Source organism: Alternaria dauci, chromosome 1 (assembly GCF_042100115.1).
Source record: "Alternaria dauci strain A2016 chromosome 1, whole genome shotgun sequence".
Lineage (NCBI taxonomy): Eukaryota > Fungi > Ascomycota > Dothideomycetes > Pleosporales > Pleosporaceae > Alternaria > Alternaria dauci.
Window position 1 is genome coordinate 6702549 of NC_091272.1, and position 16942 is coordinate 6719490.

General features: G+C 33.0%; 3 protein-coding genes across 3 annotated transcripts; 1 reads left to right on the forward strand and 2 right to left on the reverse strand.

Annotated features, from left to right (window-relative positions):
* Nucleotides 1–10011: 10011 nt before the first annotated feature.
* On the reverse strand, nt 10012–10934 carry ACET3X_002054 (uncharacterized protein; the record flags this gene model as incomplete). The annotated part of the gene is made up of 2 exons (XM_069447414.1): nt 10012–10646; nt 10700–10934. 2 exons carry the CDS (start codon nt 10932–10934, stop codon nt 10012–10014), a joined length of 870 nt encoding a protein of 289 aa, XP_069312296.1.
* Nucleotides 10935–11874: 940 nt separating this feature from the next.
* ACET3X_002055 (uncharacterized protein) lies at nt 11875–13009 on the reverse strand (the record flags this gene model as incomplete). The annotated part of the gene is made up of 6 exons (XM_069447415.1): nt 11875–12008; nt 12066–12212; nt 12273–12330; nt 12381–12625; nt 12679–12766; nt 12953–13009. 6 exons carry the CDS (start codon nt 13007–13009, stop codon nt 11875–11877), a joined length of 729 nt encoding a protein of 242 aa, XP_069312297.1.
* A 242-nt stretch (nt 13010–13251) lies between these two features.
* On the forward strand, nt 13252–14376 carry ACET3X_002056 (uncharacterized protein; the record flags this gene model as incomplete). Its single annotated transcript, XM_069447417.1, has 2 exons — nt 13252–13793; nt 13842–14376. 2 exons carry the CDS (start codon nt 13252–13254, stop codon nt 14374–14376), a joined length of 1077 nt encoding a protein of 358 aa, XP_069312298.1.
* Nucleotides 14377–16942: the final 2566 nt, after the last annotated feature.

Consider the following 16942-nt stretch of genomic DNA (forward strand, 5'->3'; position numbering starts at 1 on the left):
TCTTCCCTTTCTTTACCTCTCCTAACTATACCTAAGGTTCTATCTTCTTACTATTTTTATCTCTAAAGCTTAACTACTAAGTATTATACCTATACTAACTATATAAGAGAGTAGAGTTTAGAGATATCTTTTTATTATAAGTACTATAAGGAAAAGAACCTTTATTACTTTATAGATACTAAGTTAGGTTATTATACTAGTTATATTTTAGTAAAGGCTAAGTATAGCTTATTTATTTCTAAGGAAGAATAGGAGAAGGTTTAGTATAAGAAGTATATAAAGTATTTAGAGGTTATATAGCTTTAGCCTTTATAGACTTTTTTTATTATTATAGTATATTTAGAGACTATTTTAAAATAAAATACTAATTAAGTAACTATAAGCTTATACTAATATTTAATATAGCTACTATCTATATAGTATATTATAAATACTAAATACTAAAGATATATAATAGTATTATATATAAACTAGAGATTATAAAATATAACCTTCTAACTTATACGCTATCTCTTACTACCCTTTACTATCCTTTACTATTCTTTACTATCCTTTACTATCCTCTACTATCCTTTACTATCCTTTACTATCCTTTACTATCCTTTACTATTTATAAGTACTAAGATAAAGTAGCTATACTCTTTAGTATTAGCGCTAATAAAAGTGCTAATACTAACTTAGATTCTTTATTATAGTTACCTTTTACTACTACTACTACCCTTTCTTAAGAATAAATAAACAGCTACTTATAGTATAGCTACTACTATCTAATAATTAGTAATAGTTAGAAGAATATTAGTACTAGTACTATTTATACTTTATTTTCTTATCTCTATAGTATTTATTTAAATTCCCTCTCCTTTAGCCTAGGATATTAATTATTAATTACTTCCTTAATATTACTTATTTACTATTATAGCTAAGTTTTAGTCTCTTAACTTAATCTCTTTCCTAATACTAAGATAGTAAGATAGTTAACTATAAGGACTTTACTACTACTAGTATTATTAATCTAGGCCTTATAGATAACCTCCTCTATATCTTTTAGTATTTATATTCTACTCTTCTTTACTATCTCCTCTACTTTAATATTACTAATATTAGAGGTATTAATAATATTATTATTATCTACTATCTTAGTCTATAAGAGGTAGTAGAACTTAGGTAATTACTTATTTAACTTATTAAGGACTACTCTAGGTAGCTCCTAAGTATATATAGAGTAGGTATATTATATACTTATAGATATATTAATTAGTACCTATCTAGCTAGGGTTTTTAGGCTAGGCTAGAAGACTTCTTAGATAAGGATAAAGAGGAAATATATATATTTATATATAGTATAATTTAATTATATATAGTAGGATACTTAAAGTAAGTTAGTATTAGTATAAAGGTTAGAAGTAGCTAGACTTTTATAGAAATATATAAAATTCTAAGTAAGCTTAATTATAGTAAAGATACTATATCCTCCTCCCTTTATAATATATTATAATTATATTACTAGCTAATACTAGTAATCCCTATTAGGCCTACTAAGGTTTAATAGGTATCTTTTTAGTTACCTTTAGTAAATCTTTTTAACTTTAGTTTTTACGTATAGATATTAGAGCTTTACTACCCTAAAATACTAATTAGTCTAGTGTTTAAATTATATTATTACTTTATCTTTTTTTTTTAATCAACTTTTATAACTAAAAAGTAGAGGGAGAGCTACTTTTTACTTTTTTAAAGTTTTATTTTAATAATACCCCCCTACTTATAGAAAATAAAAAATTATTACCTTAGATCTCTTAACTCTTTATTACTAGGGTTCTCCTTTAAATTAGAGTTAGATATATTAAGTATCTTATTATTAACTAGTATAGCTACTAACGTTAAGGTCTTAGACCCTAAGCCTTATTATTCTATACTCCTCTTAGGGATACTATATAAAATTTTAATTAACTAGTTTTATTAGTTTAATATCTACTAATATCTACTACCTTATACCTATCTTAGCTCTTTAATAATATTTATAGTATATAGTAGCTAGTCCTTAAAGTCTTTATTATAGACCTCCTCTAAGTACTTATACTACTTAATAGTTATTCTAGTACTAGTAAGTAATATATTATATATTTACTAGACTTATATATTCTAAAGAGAAGTAAATAACTTATTAGCTTTATTTATACCTTTACTAGCTAATATAATAATAGTACCTATAAGGAGGACCTTAGTAATAAATACTAAGTCCCTAAATATATAGTTAAATTCTTTCTTAGTAAACTTATATAATAGGCTAAAAGATTAAATATAAGTCTAGAACTTATACTTAAAGTTACTTTTAAAGAGGTTAATCTTAATAATAACTTTATACTTCTTATACTACTTAATAGTAACTACTTTAGTTATTAAAAGGGTTACTAAACCCTTTAAAACTAAGTACTTTATATTTATAATAATATTATATATAATAACTTTTATATTAAAGATACTAGAGTTACTAGATATATTAAATATATTAAAGTATAAGAGTTAAGAGAAAAAAATTTAAGTTATTTAAATATCTTTTTATTCTTAAGTACTATAGTTATAAGCTTAAATATAAGCTATAAACTATAGTTTAAAAACTCCTCTTCCTTCCTAAACTCCTCTTCTCCTTAATATTACTATAATTTTCTAGAACTACTTAAAGTTTAGGGCTTTAGCTTTAACCTATCTATTATTAAACTATATATAACTATATATAGTAAAAATAAGTATTTAAGAAATATACCTTTTCTATAATCTATTATAGTATCTTTTAATAGTATTATACTTATATCTTTTATTAGTATATTTATTATTTAAATAGAAGTAATTTAATACTAATACTTAGTCTCCTACCTTAAAGGGAATTAGCGCGTAATATTTATCTATATAGTTTTTCTAATAGGTATTAGCTACTTTAATCTTATTATAGTATTCTTATTATAATTTAATTACTCTTATAGCTAACCTAAGTACTATAAGGCTTTCCTCCTCCCTAAGGGGTATATTAGGCTAGTTAGCGCTACATAAGTAAATTCTATAGTAGGCTTAGAATAGAGTAACCCCTATAGTAGAGTATACGCTATTATTATATATATACTCCCCTATTAATATCTAGAGCGCCTAGTTATCTTATTCTAAGGAGTAGTAGTATTAAAGGTACTATTCTAGTATCTAATTTTACCTTTCTATTTACTTATTAGTTTAGGGATGGAAGGCTAATATTAGAACTCTTCTAGAGTTAACATAATAAAGGAAAGTATCTTAATACTTTATATTTATTAGAGGCCCCCTATCTAAGATAATATACTTTAGAATACTATAGAGTTATATAACTTTACGTAGCTAGCACTTTACTAGATTAGTACTATCCTAATTAGCTTAGGCTAGTACATAATAGGCTATTTTAGTTAATTAGTTAATAATTACTAGTATAGTATTATAGACTACTCTAGAGACCTTACTAAAGGGGAGTTCTATTATAAAATCTATTATTATATCCTCTTAGGGCTTCTCTAGTATTAGTAAGGGTTAGAGTAGTTTATAAGGGTAGTATCTTACTAGCTTAAATTTTCTATAAATTAAGTAATCTTTATAATATTATTCTATATTCTTATATATACCCTTTTAGGTATAGTTTTTAGTTAACTTTTCTAATATTTATTTAAATAATAAACGTACTAGTAAAAGACGTAAGTAAAATACTATTAAAAGATACTATAATAAATTATAATAAAGGTATATTTCCTAAATACTTAGTTTTACTATATATAGCTATATATATTTAATAATAGATAGGTTAAGCTAAAGCCCTAAACTTTAGGTAGTTCTAGAAAGTTATAGTAATATTAGGGAGAAGAGGAGTTTAGGGGGGAAGAGGAGTTTTTAAACTATAGTCTATAGCTTATATCTAGGCTTATAACTATAGTACTTAAGAATAAAGAGATATTTAAGTAACTTAAATTTTCTTCTCTTAACTCCTATACTTTAATATATCTAGTATATCTAGTAACTCTAGTAACTCTAGTATCTCTAATATAAAAGTTATTATATATAATATTATTATAAGTATAAAGCGCCTAGTTTTAGAGGGCTTAGTAACCCTCTTAGTAACTATAGTAGCTACTATTAAGTAGTATAGTAAGTATAAAGTTATTATTAAGATTAACCCCCTTAAAAGTAACCTTAAGTATAAGTTCTAAACTTATATTTAATCCCTTAGCCTATTATATAGGTTTACTAAAAAAGAATTTAACTATATACTTAGGGACTTAGTATTTATTACTAAGGTCCTCCTTATAGGTACTACTATTATACTAGCTAGTAAAGGTATAAATAAAGCTAATAAGTTATTTACTCTTCTTTAGGATATATAAGTCTAGTATATATATAATATATAGGTTACTAGTACTATAATAACTAATAAGTAGTATAGGTACTTAGAGGAGGTCTATAATAAGGACTTTAAGGACTAGTTACTATATATTATAAATATTATTAAGGAGCTAAGATAGGTATAGGTAGTAGATAATTAATTTAATAATATAAAAGGCTTAGGATATAATATAATAAGATCTATTAAGTACATAATAGTAATAGGTATTATATAATAGCTATAATAGCTTTAATAGCTATAGTAGCTATAGTAGCTATAGTAGTAATATATAAGGGTACTACTACTAATATCTAGGCTTTATAGCTACTTAAAGAGAATTATAATTTTAATTATAACTTTAACTATTACTATAACTATAACTATAACTATAACTATAACTATAATTACTATAATATAATAGAGCTTCTTAATCTCTAGGTAGTATTAGTAGTAGTTATTATAATAATAAGGACGTTAAAGTAGTATAGGGTATAATATAGGTAGAGTAGATAGAAAGGTATTATAAGTAAAAAGAGACTTCTAGATATACTAGGACTATTTAGGCTTAGTTTTAAAATTTCTTAGTAATATAATATAAGATAATACTATAGGCCCTATCCCTAAGGCCTAAAGGGGTTTTCTAGTATTTATTATACTCTAAAGTAGCTTACTAAAGGACTATTATAGTATTCTTAGATAATTTATACTTTCTCCTCTATTATTATAAGTTATCCTACCCTTAAGTAGCTTATTCTAAGCCCCTTTAGATTAGTAAGGTCCTTATTAGTATTTAACTTATTTAAGGAATCTAAAGAGTTAAAATCTATTTTACTTTACTTCTTTATATTACTTAGTTCTACTATTTACTACTTATTAGTAATCTTAAACTTACTAAAGGCCTTAAAGTTTATTTTATTCCTTAGAGTAGGTTCTTAACTAAGTTAAAATAGTAGCTACTAAAAATAAAGTCTTATTACTATTCTTAAAGATTTTCTTTATAGGCTTAATAAAAGCCTTATTATACTTTTAGGCTAGTTTCTAAGCTTTTAATATATAGTTTAGTTTTTATAAAAGGCTATTAATAAGGTTTATTATCTTAAGGTAGTAAGTAATAGTAAAGTTAAATTTAAAAAGTACTAAGTATAACTATACTTATTAGTAGTTAAGCGTCTTTATCTCTATAAACTATTTTAGGTTCTAGTAGTCTATAAGGAGCTTAAAATACACCCCTTTAAGGTATTACCTCTAATACTCTAAGCTCTTTACTATAGTAAGTAGTTCCTAATTATATATATTATAGTTATACTCTACTACTACTAATTTACGTAAGAAGAAGTTAATTAGGCGCTATTAGCTTTTTCTATACTTATCTAGTATATACTAGCTTAGAATACCTACTATTATACTACCTAAGGCGTTAACTTCTACCTTTATTTTCTTATCCTATTTAAAATAGGCTAGAATAGGTATACTTAGAAAAGAATCCTTTAGTTTCTAGAAGGCCTCCTTTACCTCCTTACTAAGTTCTTGTATTTAGCTTTCTTCCCTCTATTATACGTAGCCGCCTCTAGCTATATCTAGGCCCTTCTAAGTTAGTTTAGTAAGGGGTAGTACTAAATAGGAGAAATTAGTAATAAACTATCTATAATAGTTTATAAAGCTAATAAATACTCGAATCTAACGCACTATATATAGTTCTAGCTATTCCTAAATTATTTTAATCCTATCCTAATTAATTTTAATCCTATTAGGTATTACTATATAGCCTAAGTACTTAGTATACTAAGTATACTACTTATACTTTAGAAGCTTTAAGAATAGCTTATATTAATATAATCTATATATTACTTCTTTAATATATTTCTTATATTCCTCTTTAATATTAGAGTAGATAAGAATATTATCTAAGTAAATAATATAAGATATATTAGCTAGTCCTACTAAGACTTAGTAAATATAAGCCTAAAACTATATAAGAGTATTTATAAAGCTAAATAGTATTATAATATACTTAAAACTACTATATCTTATATAGAAAGTAGTCCTCTATTTATTACTTTCTTAGATATATACTTTATAGTATACCTCCTTAATATATAATTTAGTATAGTACTTTATACTAGTTAATCTCTCTAGAGACTTAGTAATTAAATATAGAAAGTATTTATTCTTTATAGTAACCTTATTTAAGCCCTAATAGTTAATATATAACCTTATACTATAATCTTTCTTTTTAATAAAGAGGATAAGTACTTTTACTAAGAATTTACTATACTTTATTTAGTTATATACTAAGTATCTAGATAAATACTTATATAAGAGCTTAAGCTCTATCTTAAAAAGTTTATATAGTAATATATAAGGTACTATAGCCCTAGATAGTAAGTTAATAACTAGGTCTTATAGTTTATATTCTATAAGTACCTTTAAGTTATCTTTTAAGCTAAGTTCTATAAATTTACTATATTATAGAGGTAGCCTTACCCTATTAGCCCCTTCTAAGCTAATCTAGAGTACTAAAGTAATAAGATAGCTATATATATCTAATATAGGGTTATATATTATCTTTTTAAACTCTTTAGCCTCTTCTAGTATAATCTTATAGAAAGGAGCCTTATCCTTATCCTTTTATCCCCTAAAGATTAACCTTTACTTAGGGAAGTTAAACTTTAGGTTATATACGTCTATTAATAGTAGTTCTAAGTATATATAGTACTTTAGGATCTCTACTTAAATAAATAGTATATTTTATACTTTAGTTTTTTTATAAGAGTTTTTAATACTTATAGTAACTATTAAAGTTTTATAAACCTTTAACTCTTTATTACTTACTTCTTTAGCTAATAAATTAAGTAAAGGTTAAACCTTAAGGTTTTACTCCTTAGTAGTTACTACTAATAGGAGGTTTAGCTATAAGCCTAAGTTAATTAAAGCCTTTATTAATTCTAATTACTTAATTATAACTTATACTATTAGTATCTTAACTAGCTTTAAGTATATTACTTTATATAAGAGTCTAAGATCTTTTAATAAAGGGTTAAGTATAATATAACTAGATAAGAAAGACTCTAGTTCCTCTACTTAGTACCTTTCCCTAACCTAAAGGGTTTTAAATCTTTTAGTTTCTCTTTAGTCTTAGGATATTCTCTCTAGAAGTATCTAAGCTTATTATAACCTTAGTAGACCTTATTAGTATATTTTAGTTAACTTTAGTCCTTTTTTAAAAGTTTTAGATTAAAATAACTTAAATTAGACTTCTTAGCCTTTTTCTAAGTATAAGGAGGACTTATATAAGAGTTATAAGATAGTTTATTATATTTTTACTTTATCTCTATTTAGTACTTAAGGAATATTACTATTCCCTAAAATACTAAGGAAAATTAAGTATTTACTTTAACTTACTTTAGTAGTATCTTACTAAAGTATTTAGCTTTAAGACTAGTAAATACTCTAAAAAGTCTATAAGTATAATTTCTTTCTAGATCTTTAGGAAGAGAGAGCTTAGAAAGTCTATCTAGTATTACTCCTCTAGATAGTTACATAACTTACTCTAGAGGGTGTTTAGTTTAGCTAGTAGGATATTAAAGTCTTAGTAATAATACTAAATAGTATATTTTAGTTTATTATAAGCTTAAAAGTACTATAATAACTTAGGGTTAAGTATCTTAAGTAAAATAGCTTTAAGTTAATCTTAAGTTAGTATTTATAAAGTATTTTACTCTATATAGTCTTAAGTTTAGGTATCTTAAGTTAAGTTAGTAGTTTTTTCTAAGACTTCAACTATAAAGTTAACTTTATATAAGTTAGTATAAAAGGTATTAAGTACTTTTTAAAAAATAGCTTTAAAGTTATATACTTAGTAGTTATACTCTAAGTAATTATATATTATAAACCTTTTAAAGTCTTTTAGATAAGGTATATCTAAATTAAAGTAGCTCTCTAGCTTAGTTAAAAGAGTAAAATAAGCCTTTTCTTCTTTTTATACTATTTAGTTACTAAAGAAGACTCTACTTTATAAAGCCTAGAGGTACGCTAGTTCTTAGTAGTCTTATTCTAATTTAACTTAATTTTCTAGTTCTTTAAGCTCTTAAGTTATTATAGTATTATTATTATCTTATATAGCTATAGTAGTCTAAGATAAGGTAATAAGTACTAAAGGCTACTATAGTACTATAAATAAGTCCTCTTAGGGCCCTAATAGTATAATTAGCCTTATTATAGTTTATAGTAGACTTAAATAGTCTTTAGGTAGTAATATTACTTTACTAAAGGATAGAAAGCTAAGGTTATTTATTATATTATCTATAACTTATACTTTAAAGGTAGTAGACCTTTTAGTATATTAAGTACTACTAGAAGGTTTAGCGTAGGAGCTTATAACAATAGAAAGATATACATAAGAGTATTATAAAAGAAAGTAATTTAAATATTAAATAATAGTAATATAAGATACTAGATATATAATAATTAATATAAATAGTAGTATTATTCTTAAGTAGACTAGAGATAAATTACTATTAAGCTATAATAGTAAAGGAAGGAGTATTTAAGTCTATCTTAGTTTATTCTAGACTAGAAGGTACTAGATACGTTTAGTTCCTAATACTTATTCTATACCAAATTTATTCTAATCTCTCCTACTATTTAAGGCTATAAGATAGAACGTCTTATTAAGCCTTTAGATATATTTTATACTTAGTTAATATTTATAGCCTTCTTAAGGTTAAAAAGCTATAAAGTTTAAGTTTTAATTAGTTATTATATATAGTAGAGTATTTTCTTACTAAGTCTCTATTAAGAATAAGTACTAAATAAAGTAGGTAGATATTAAGATATTAAAAAGAGTATATATTATAGTTATTATCCTATAGCTAAATACTATTTAGCTAGTTTCTATAAGGCCTCTTTTTCCTATACTATCCCTAAGCTAAATAGCTTTTTAACTACTTATACTTCCCTTAGTTTCTCTACTTTATTATTTAGTTAGCTTAAAGAGTTTATCTCTTATATAAATTATTAACTAGTTATTCTATTATTTATAGAATTAGTATTATTTATCCCTTAGTTATAATAATAACTCTTCTTTACTTAATTATTCTATATAATACCTTATAAACTATTACTAATATCTTTCTTACCTTAGTATAGACTAAGCTTAGAGAAGTATAGCTAAACCTTAAATTATATAAAGTATTATTATATTACTACTATATTAAGTTAAGGTAATACTAGTCTACTAGTAGTATCCCCCCTACTTAAAAATAGCCTATAAGGCTACTAAATTAAGACGCTAGTAAGATATAAGTAGTGTAAACGCTATAGTAGTATCTATATATTAATACTCTAAAAAATCTTATAATAATAGCTATTTAGTGTAGCTTAATAACCTTATATTTACCGTCATCTAATCTTAGTAGGGTAGCTCGTTACGCGAACTGGCTCGTTACGCGCACGGGCACTATAGGCGCACAGACACGGTAGTGCCGGGCCGATAATCCTCCGGCCAGCGGATCGTTAACACTTTTTATATCAGAGACACTAAAGGCAGCTTTGCTTCATGAGGGAAAAAATGCCAAAAAAAATGTTTACTATAGTAAGGCTAGTTAGCCGCCACCTCACCCTCAAGAAAGCCACCTCGAAAACCACGCTACGGCCTGATCCTCGGCCCTCTGCGCAGCATCCATCTGCACCTTGTCCTCGGGATGCGTCCTCACGGCAAATCCATGAATCGCTCCAGGGATAATCTGCACATCGTGCTGTGCATCCGTCTTCTCCTCGAGAATTCTTTTCATAGTCTGAATATCGTGGGCTTTCATCTGCAAATCCTCCTCGCCCACGGACCACGAGATGGGAACTTTGATAGCCTCGACGTCGTCGGGGACTTTGATGAATGTCGGGTGCGCGACAAACGCCGCGTCGATTAGGGGCTCTGGGTGCATGCGCGTCGCGTGCCGTGGCACGCGGTGGCCGGGGTGGTCTTTGGCGAGCTCGATCGTGTGCTTGCCGCCCCAGCAGAAGCCCGCGGCGCCGATCTTCAGGTCCGTGGTTGCGAAGGGGGGTGGGGAGGTGCGCAGGGCCTGGAAGAAGCGCACTACGCCGGCCTCGGTCTTGGATGGCTTGCAGGTGAGCATCCATGGGACTACGTGGTATAGGCACCTTAGGACGGTGAAGGGCTTGATGAAGATCGTGTGTACCCAGGATGATGGTTCTAGGACCCGCTCCATCGCCGGCATGATTGAGGGGGATAGGGCGCGGCCTAAGGGCACGAGTCAGATACAGATCAAGTGTCGTGCGCGCGACGTGCCGTACCGTTCATGAAGTCCGGGCAGTAGACGGCGCAGCCGCTCTTGGCGTAATGGTCGCAGAGGACGCGGTTGTTCACAAAATCCCATCCAAACGCATCAGTGATGAACACAATAATGCCCTTGGGCGTGGCGCCACCTGGAGGCTCAGCTACGTATGTGGGAACGCCATGAATAATGGCCTCCTTGCCTGTGGGATGGCTCGTGGAGACTCCTCCGCGGAAGCAATCAGGACAAGACATGGTGACAGAAAAAGAATAAAGAATCGCTTGCTCATGTGAGACTAGGGATTGAATCTTTCAAACACGCACAAATCCTCTGGGATCCTAATGAGTGCATATCATGTCCTTACGACAGCCGACTGTCATGTGAGACCTCAAGTGTACTTAGTTCCACCTTCCGTAGCTAGCTAGCTCCTCATCTATTACATCAGTTCCATACTCGGACCTATTATCCTCTCACCGACGCTGTCGCACGTCGGGATACCGATCGGTCGGAGCGGTCGGACTCGCGACTTCATCTCCAAGGCCTGCGCCTACGACGGTCCGCTCCAACTACTCGCTCTTCCAGTTTGCTATTTGGACTAGTAACCGATATCGTGCGAACACCATTTGCAAAGAACAGTACTCACTTTTTCACGCCCCAAAGCTTCTCTGGTCCGAGTCTATGTTAGGCGTTTAGTGGCTGAAATTAAAGGTCCGGTCCTGCTATTTCTATCTTGGGTGTTTAAGATAGCTATTATTGCCCTGCAAAGCAGTGTTATTTGGCTCAGACTTTATGAGATAAGAGCGGAGCTTGTAATTGGCAGATCAAAGCGGCGATCTCATTGGCTAGCCGGTTGAGGTAATCACTCGTTCGGGTGTAGCGCGCCCGTGCAAGATCCAAAGACGCCCCCCAACGAAGTTGGAAGAGCAGGACGTCTGGAGTCCGTCCAGACGGAATCATTTGGATTTTTAGGGTTAGAACTGAAATGGAGAGAGAAGGATTTAGAATGATCGTTCTAATGAATTCGCTAAACTAGAAGAAGCACACGTGCCACAACACTTAAACCCACTTCCTCTAAGCACCAATTTCCCTTTCCAAAACCACCATCTGCACGAATTCACTGCTACTCCACGACAACTTTGTCCCGAGTGTCGCCATCCCAACTACCACTCAAGCCAGCACTTCACCCTGGGCAGCCTAACTCTGCAACCCCACAGCCTGCCGCACCGCAGGTCGCTGCCCAATACGCTCAATCCACTCAAGCAAATGAGGGAATGCGCGCATATCCTCCTCACTCACCTCGCCGCTCGCGCGCCACTCGCTGACCCAAGCTTCACACCGTCAGCCAACCGAAAAGCAAGGACATAGCGGGAAGGAAGAAGACGTACGCCAAGCAGCCATGTCTGCGACTGAGTACTTGCCCGCGGCTCTGCCGGCGAGGTATTCTTTCACTCGGCCTGTGTATTTACCCGAGAAGTGGAATTCTAGCGCAGCGTAGATGCGCAGGAGCTCGGTCTTGAAGTGAGTGAGGGCGACTGCAGGGTGTGAGATGGGCTGGGCAAAAAACGGTGATCACGCAACGGGGAGGTACTTACATGTATTGTCTTTGGCATTCTCGGCGAACCAGGTTAGTTGGCCTTGAACAGGCTGGCCCTGCACCGTGTCAGCACGCATCGAGACTCGGCGTACAAGACTACACATACAGTGCCGTGCCAGAAGAACAGCCACTGCAAGCACTCACTCCGGCCAAAGTCGTCGGTGAACCCAAACGCAGGTATCTTATCGTGCTCCTTGAACAGGAAGAGTAGATCGGCTGCGCTTTCGATGACGGGGAACGGTGGAGTCTGGGTGTTGTCGATGAGGATCGGGAGTTGGCCTGCGGGGTTGAGTTTTAGGAACCACGGGTTTTTTTGCGAGTTAGTGCGGATGTCGAGGGTCGTTTGGGTGTCTGTGGACGAGGTTAGTGGAACTGTGGGCTTCGGCTGCGTGAGTTGGACTCGCATTCGGTGCCGTATAGGATTTTAAGTTCCTCGAGGTAGATCTGCACTTTTAAGCCGTTGGGAGTTGATGCGGTAATGAGGTGCACTCCCTACACGCCCAGGTTAGCTGCCATATACAGAACTTGACAGTCTATCGTATTGTGGTGCTGACCTTGGCATTCTTCACCTCCGCTGGGGTGTCGTCGAGATAGAAGCTGAAGGCCATTATGGGCTGAACGTTGTCTCGCTGAACGTTTCGGGGAAATGCAGAGAGAAGCAGATTGTTGCCTACTTACCCGCCCTAGCAATTTACCAGCAGCATGGTGATCGGGTGGGTGAGGGTGTCTGGACATGTGCTCGGGTGGCCGTAGTCGGCGCTCCGGTCGGCGCTCCAGTCGGTCTTCCGCGAAAGGCGATGGTTAGGTGCTGATGCGAAGTCTCGAGGTGACTCGACGGTGCTCTGGAATACCAACAAAGAGAAGATGATTTATAGTGATCAGAAACAGCAGTGCTGCAGAAGGTCAGTGTCTTTCAGCCTATCTCGACTCGAGAGACTAAGCTTCTTTCCTCGGCCCATATACGCTTTCCACAAGCCATGACCTCCAAAAATGCCATGAAAGCCCTCGTGGGAAGCGAATCAGGCGGCTATCGGCTCGCAGACGACATCGCGATCCCCTCGCCGAAGCCCGGCATGATGTTGTGCCAGGTGCACGCAGTTGCGCTGAGCCCGTACGACGCCAAGGCGGTAGACTACTCCAACGTGCCCGGGGCAATAGGCGGGTGCGACTTCGCGGGCACCGTTGTGCAGACTGGCGAAGGCGTGACGCGGTTCAAGAAAGGCGACCGCGTGCTCGCCGTCACCTTTGGCCTCAACGCCTCCGACAAGACGGCCGGCGCGTTTGCCGAGTTCGCGCTCGCGACTGAGGATCTGAGCTGCCATGTCCCGGACAACATGTCGTTTGAGCAAGCCAGCTCCATGGGCCTTGGGATTGCGACGGCCGGGCTCGCGCTCTTCCAAGCCCCCGGCCTGGCGCTGGAACTGCCGCGCTCCCAGTCCAACGACGACACGCCACCGTATGTCCTTGTCTCGGGCGGCGCGACGGGAACCGGGACAGTGGCAACCCAGCTTTTGAAGATGTAAGTCGGCGCTGCCGCTTCCGAAAACCCCACTTACACCCCCCACAGTGCAGGCTACACCCCGATCGTCACGTGCTCGCCCGCCAACAACGCGCTCTGCGAAGCCTACGGCGCAGCAGCCTGCTTCGACTACCGCAGCTCAACTTGCGGCGCCGATATCCGCGAATACACGTCCAACAGCCTGACCGCCGTGCTCGACACCGTCACCGACGCGCCCACAATGCGCATGTGTTACGAGGCCATCGGCTCCGCGGGCGGGACGTACATCGCGCTCGAAGCCACGACCACGAACGTAAAGTACACGCGCCGAGACGTGCGCGCCGACTGGCTGATGACGCCAACTATTACTGGCGCGCCCCTCGAGATGGGCGGCGTCTATGGGCGGCCTGCGACGCCGGAGCATAGGGCGTTTGGGGCGCGGTTGTTTAAGTGGGCCGAGAGGTTGTTAGCGGAGGGCAGTATCAAGAATCATCCTTTGCAAGTTAGGGGGGGCGGGTTGTCCAACATCCCGAAGTATGTGAATGATTTACGCGTCGGCAATGTGAGGGCTAAGAGGCAGATCGTGCCGTTGGTTAGCGTGTGATGTCAGATTCTAGTGTCGAGCTAATACATGAACCTTTATCTCTTCTGGCTACAACTATGCACAGTATTCTTCAAGTGTGCTTAGCCTTACTCTGCGCGCATATGGGGCACGGGCATGGTAAATTGCAGACAGCAGCTCGCTACGGATGCAACTTGTTTCATGGTCATCTGCTGCCTCGTCGGGGCTGAAAGGCTGTCAAATGAAAACTGACGCAAAAATAAGCAGCTCGTCAGAGCTCAGGATGTAACCCATCTGACCAAGGTCGCGCCCAGACATAGCATAGTCTAACCTAAATAGGTAATTTCTCTTATATAGTATACTTAGACTATAGAATTTAAATAATAAACGTACTAGTAAAAGACGTAAGTATAATACTATTAAAAGATACTATAATAAATTATAGTAAAGGTATATTTCCTAAATACCTAGTTTTACTATATATAGCTATATATATTTAATAATAGATAGGTTAAAGCTAAAGCCCTAAACTTTAGGTAGTTCTAGAAAGTTATAGTAATATTAGGGAGAAGAGGAGTTTAGGGGGGAAGAGGAGTTTTTAAACTATAGTCTATAGCTTATATCTAGGCTTATAACTATAGTACTTAAGAATAAAGAGATCTTTAAGTAACTTAAATTTTCTTCTCTTAACTCCTATACTTTAATATATCTAGTATATCTAGTAACTCTAGTAACTCTAGTATCTCTAATATAAAGGTTATTATATATAATATTATTATAAGTATAAAGCGCCTAGTTTTAGAGGGCCTAGTAACCCTCTTAGTAACTATAGTAGTAACTATTAAGTAGTATAGTAAGTATAAAGTTATTATTAAGATTAACCCTCTTAAAAGTAACCTTAAGTATAAGTTCTAGACTTAGATTTAATCCCTTAGCCTATTATATAAGTTTACTAAAAAAGAATTTAACTATATACTTAGGGACCTAGCGTTTATTACTAAGGTCCTCCTTATAAGTACTACTATTATACTAGCTAATAAAGGTATAAATAAAGCTAATAAGTTATTTACTCTTCTTTAGGATATATAAGTCTAGTATATATATAATATATAAGTTACTAGTACTATAATAACTAATAAGTAGTATAAGTACTTAGAGGAAGTCTATAATAGGGACTTTAAGGACTAACTACTATATATTATAAATATTATTAAGGAGCTAAGATAGGTATTATAATATATAGAATATAGCTTAGCTAGAAGGGTACTAAGGTCCTAATATAATTACTTCTCTTATTATCTCTATAGATAAGGAACTTACTCTTAACTTATACTTTATATATAAGAAAACTAGTAAGAATTATTATTATTACTTTCCTTAGTATACTATTTAGATATAGAGCTATCCCTTACTATTCTCTTATAGTATAAAGTAAATACTATTACTTATAACTACTCTCTATATAATATTTCTTCTCTCTTATAAAATAAATAGTTTAAGGATAGCTCTCTTAATATAATCTACTACTTAAGCTAAAGTAAAGAGCTAAAGTTCTAGCCTTTTAAGCCTAATAGAAAATATACTTATAATACTAAAGGAGTATATTATAGTAGTAAAGAAATAATAAGATAAACTACTTACCTTTTAATAGCTATATAACTTAGAAGATAAAGTTATATAGCTAAAAGAAATAGGATAAAGTATACCTTAAGTAGAAGTAAGCTATATTACTCTTAGTACTAAGGGTCCTTTTATATATACTTAGTATATACCTAAACCTATAAGTAATATATATTTAAAATATACTTTAAAACCTAAAGACTCTATAGAGTACTAAAGAAAAATAATTATATAATATTATAAATTTATCTATTCTTATAAAATAGCTTTTTAACTACTACTATAAGAGTTTTCTACTAACTATAATAAAGTTTTATAGTCTATATAGTATATAGGAAGAGAACCTAAGGAGCTTTAGTATATATACTATAAGTATATATTTAAAGTATAAGGGGAGGATCCTACCTAAGAATACTTTAAGTAGTACTTACTTAACTTACTTTTTAATCTTATTAACTATAGCCTTAAAGTAGTTATAGTATATAATAATACTATATAGTAGAAATACTAGATAGTTTACTCTTTTACTACTTACTTAGAAGTCTTAGAAAACTAACTCTTTACTTATATTAAGGAGTAAAAGGTATAATACTTATTTATAAAACTATAGCCTAAGTTATAATAAGCTATTACTAACTATTATTAAGTTCTAGCTACTAAAGAGGACTTTATTATACTAGTATCTTATTATAATTATAAAATAAACCTAGACTATAAGAGGATAATAAGTTATTAGTATACTTAAAATAATAACCTAATAGTAGTTAATAGTTACGTAATTACTTAGTACTTAGTACTCTTAGTATAACTAAGTAATACTAATTAGACTATAGGACTACTTAGTACTTAGTACTCTTAGTATAACTAAGTAGAGCTAAGTAATAGATACTTATTAAGTTTATAGCTTAGGTACTAAACCCTTATAGCTTAGTATATTTAACTTTATATAAGACTTTAGTATTTAATTTAAATATTTTACTTTATTCTT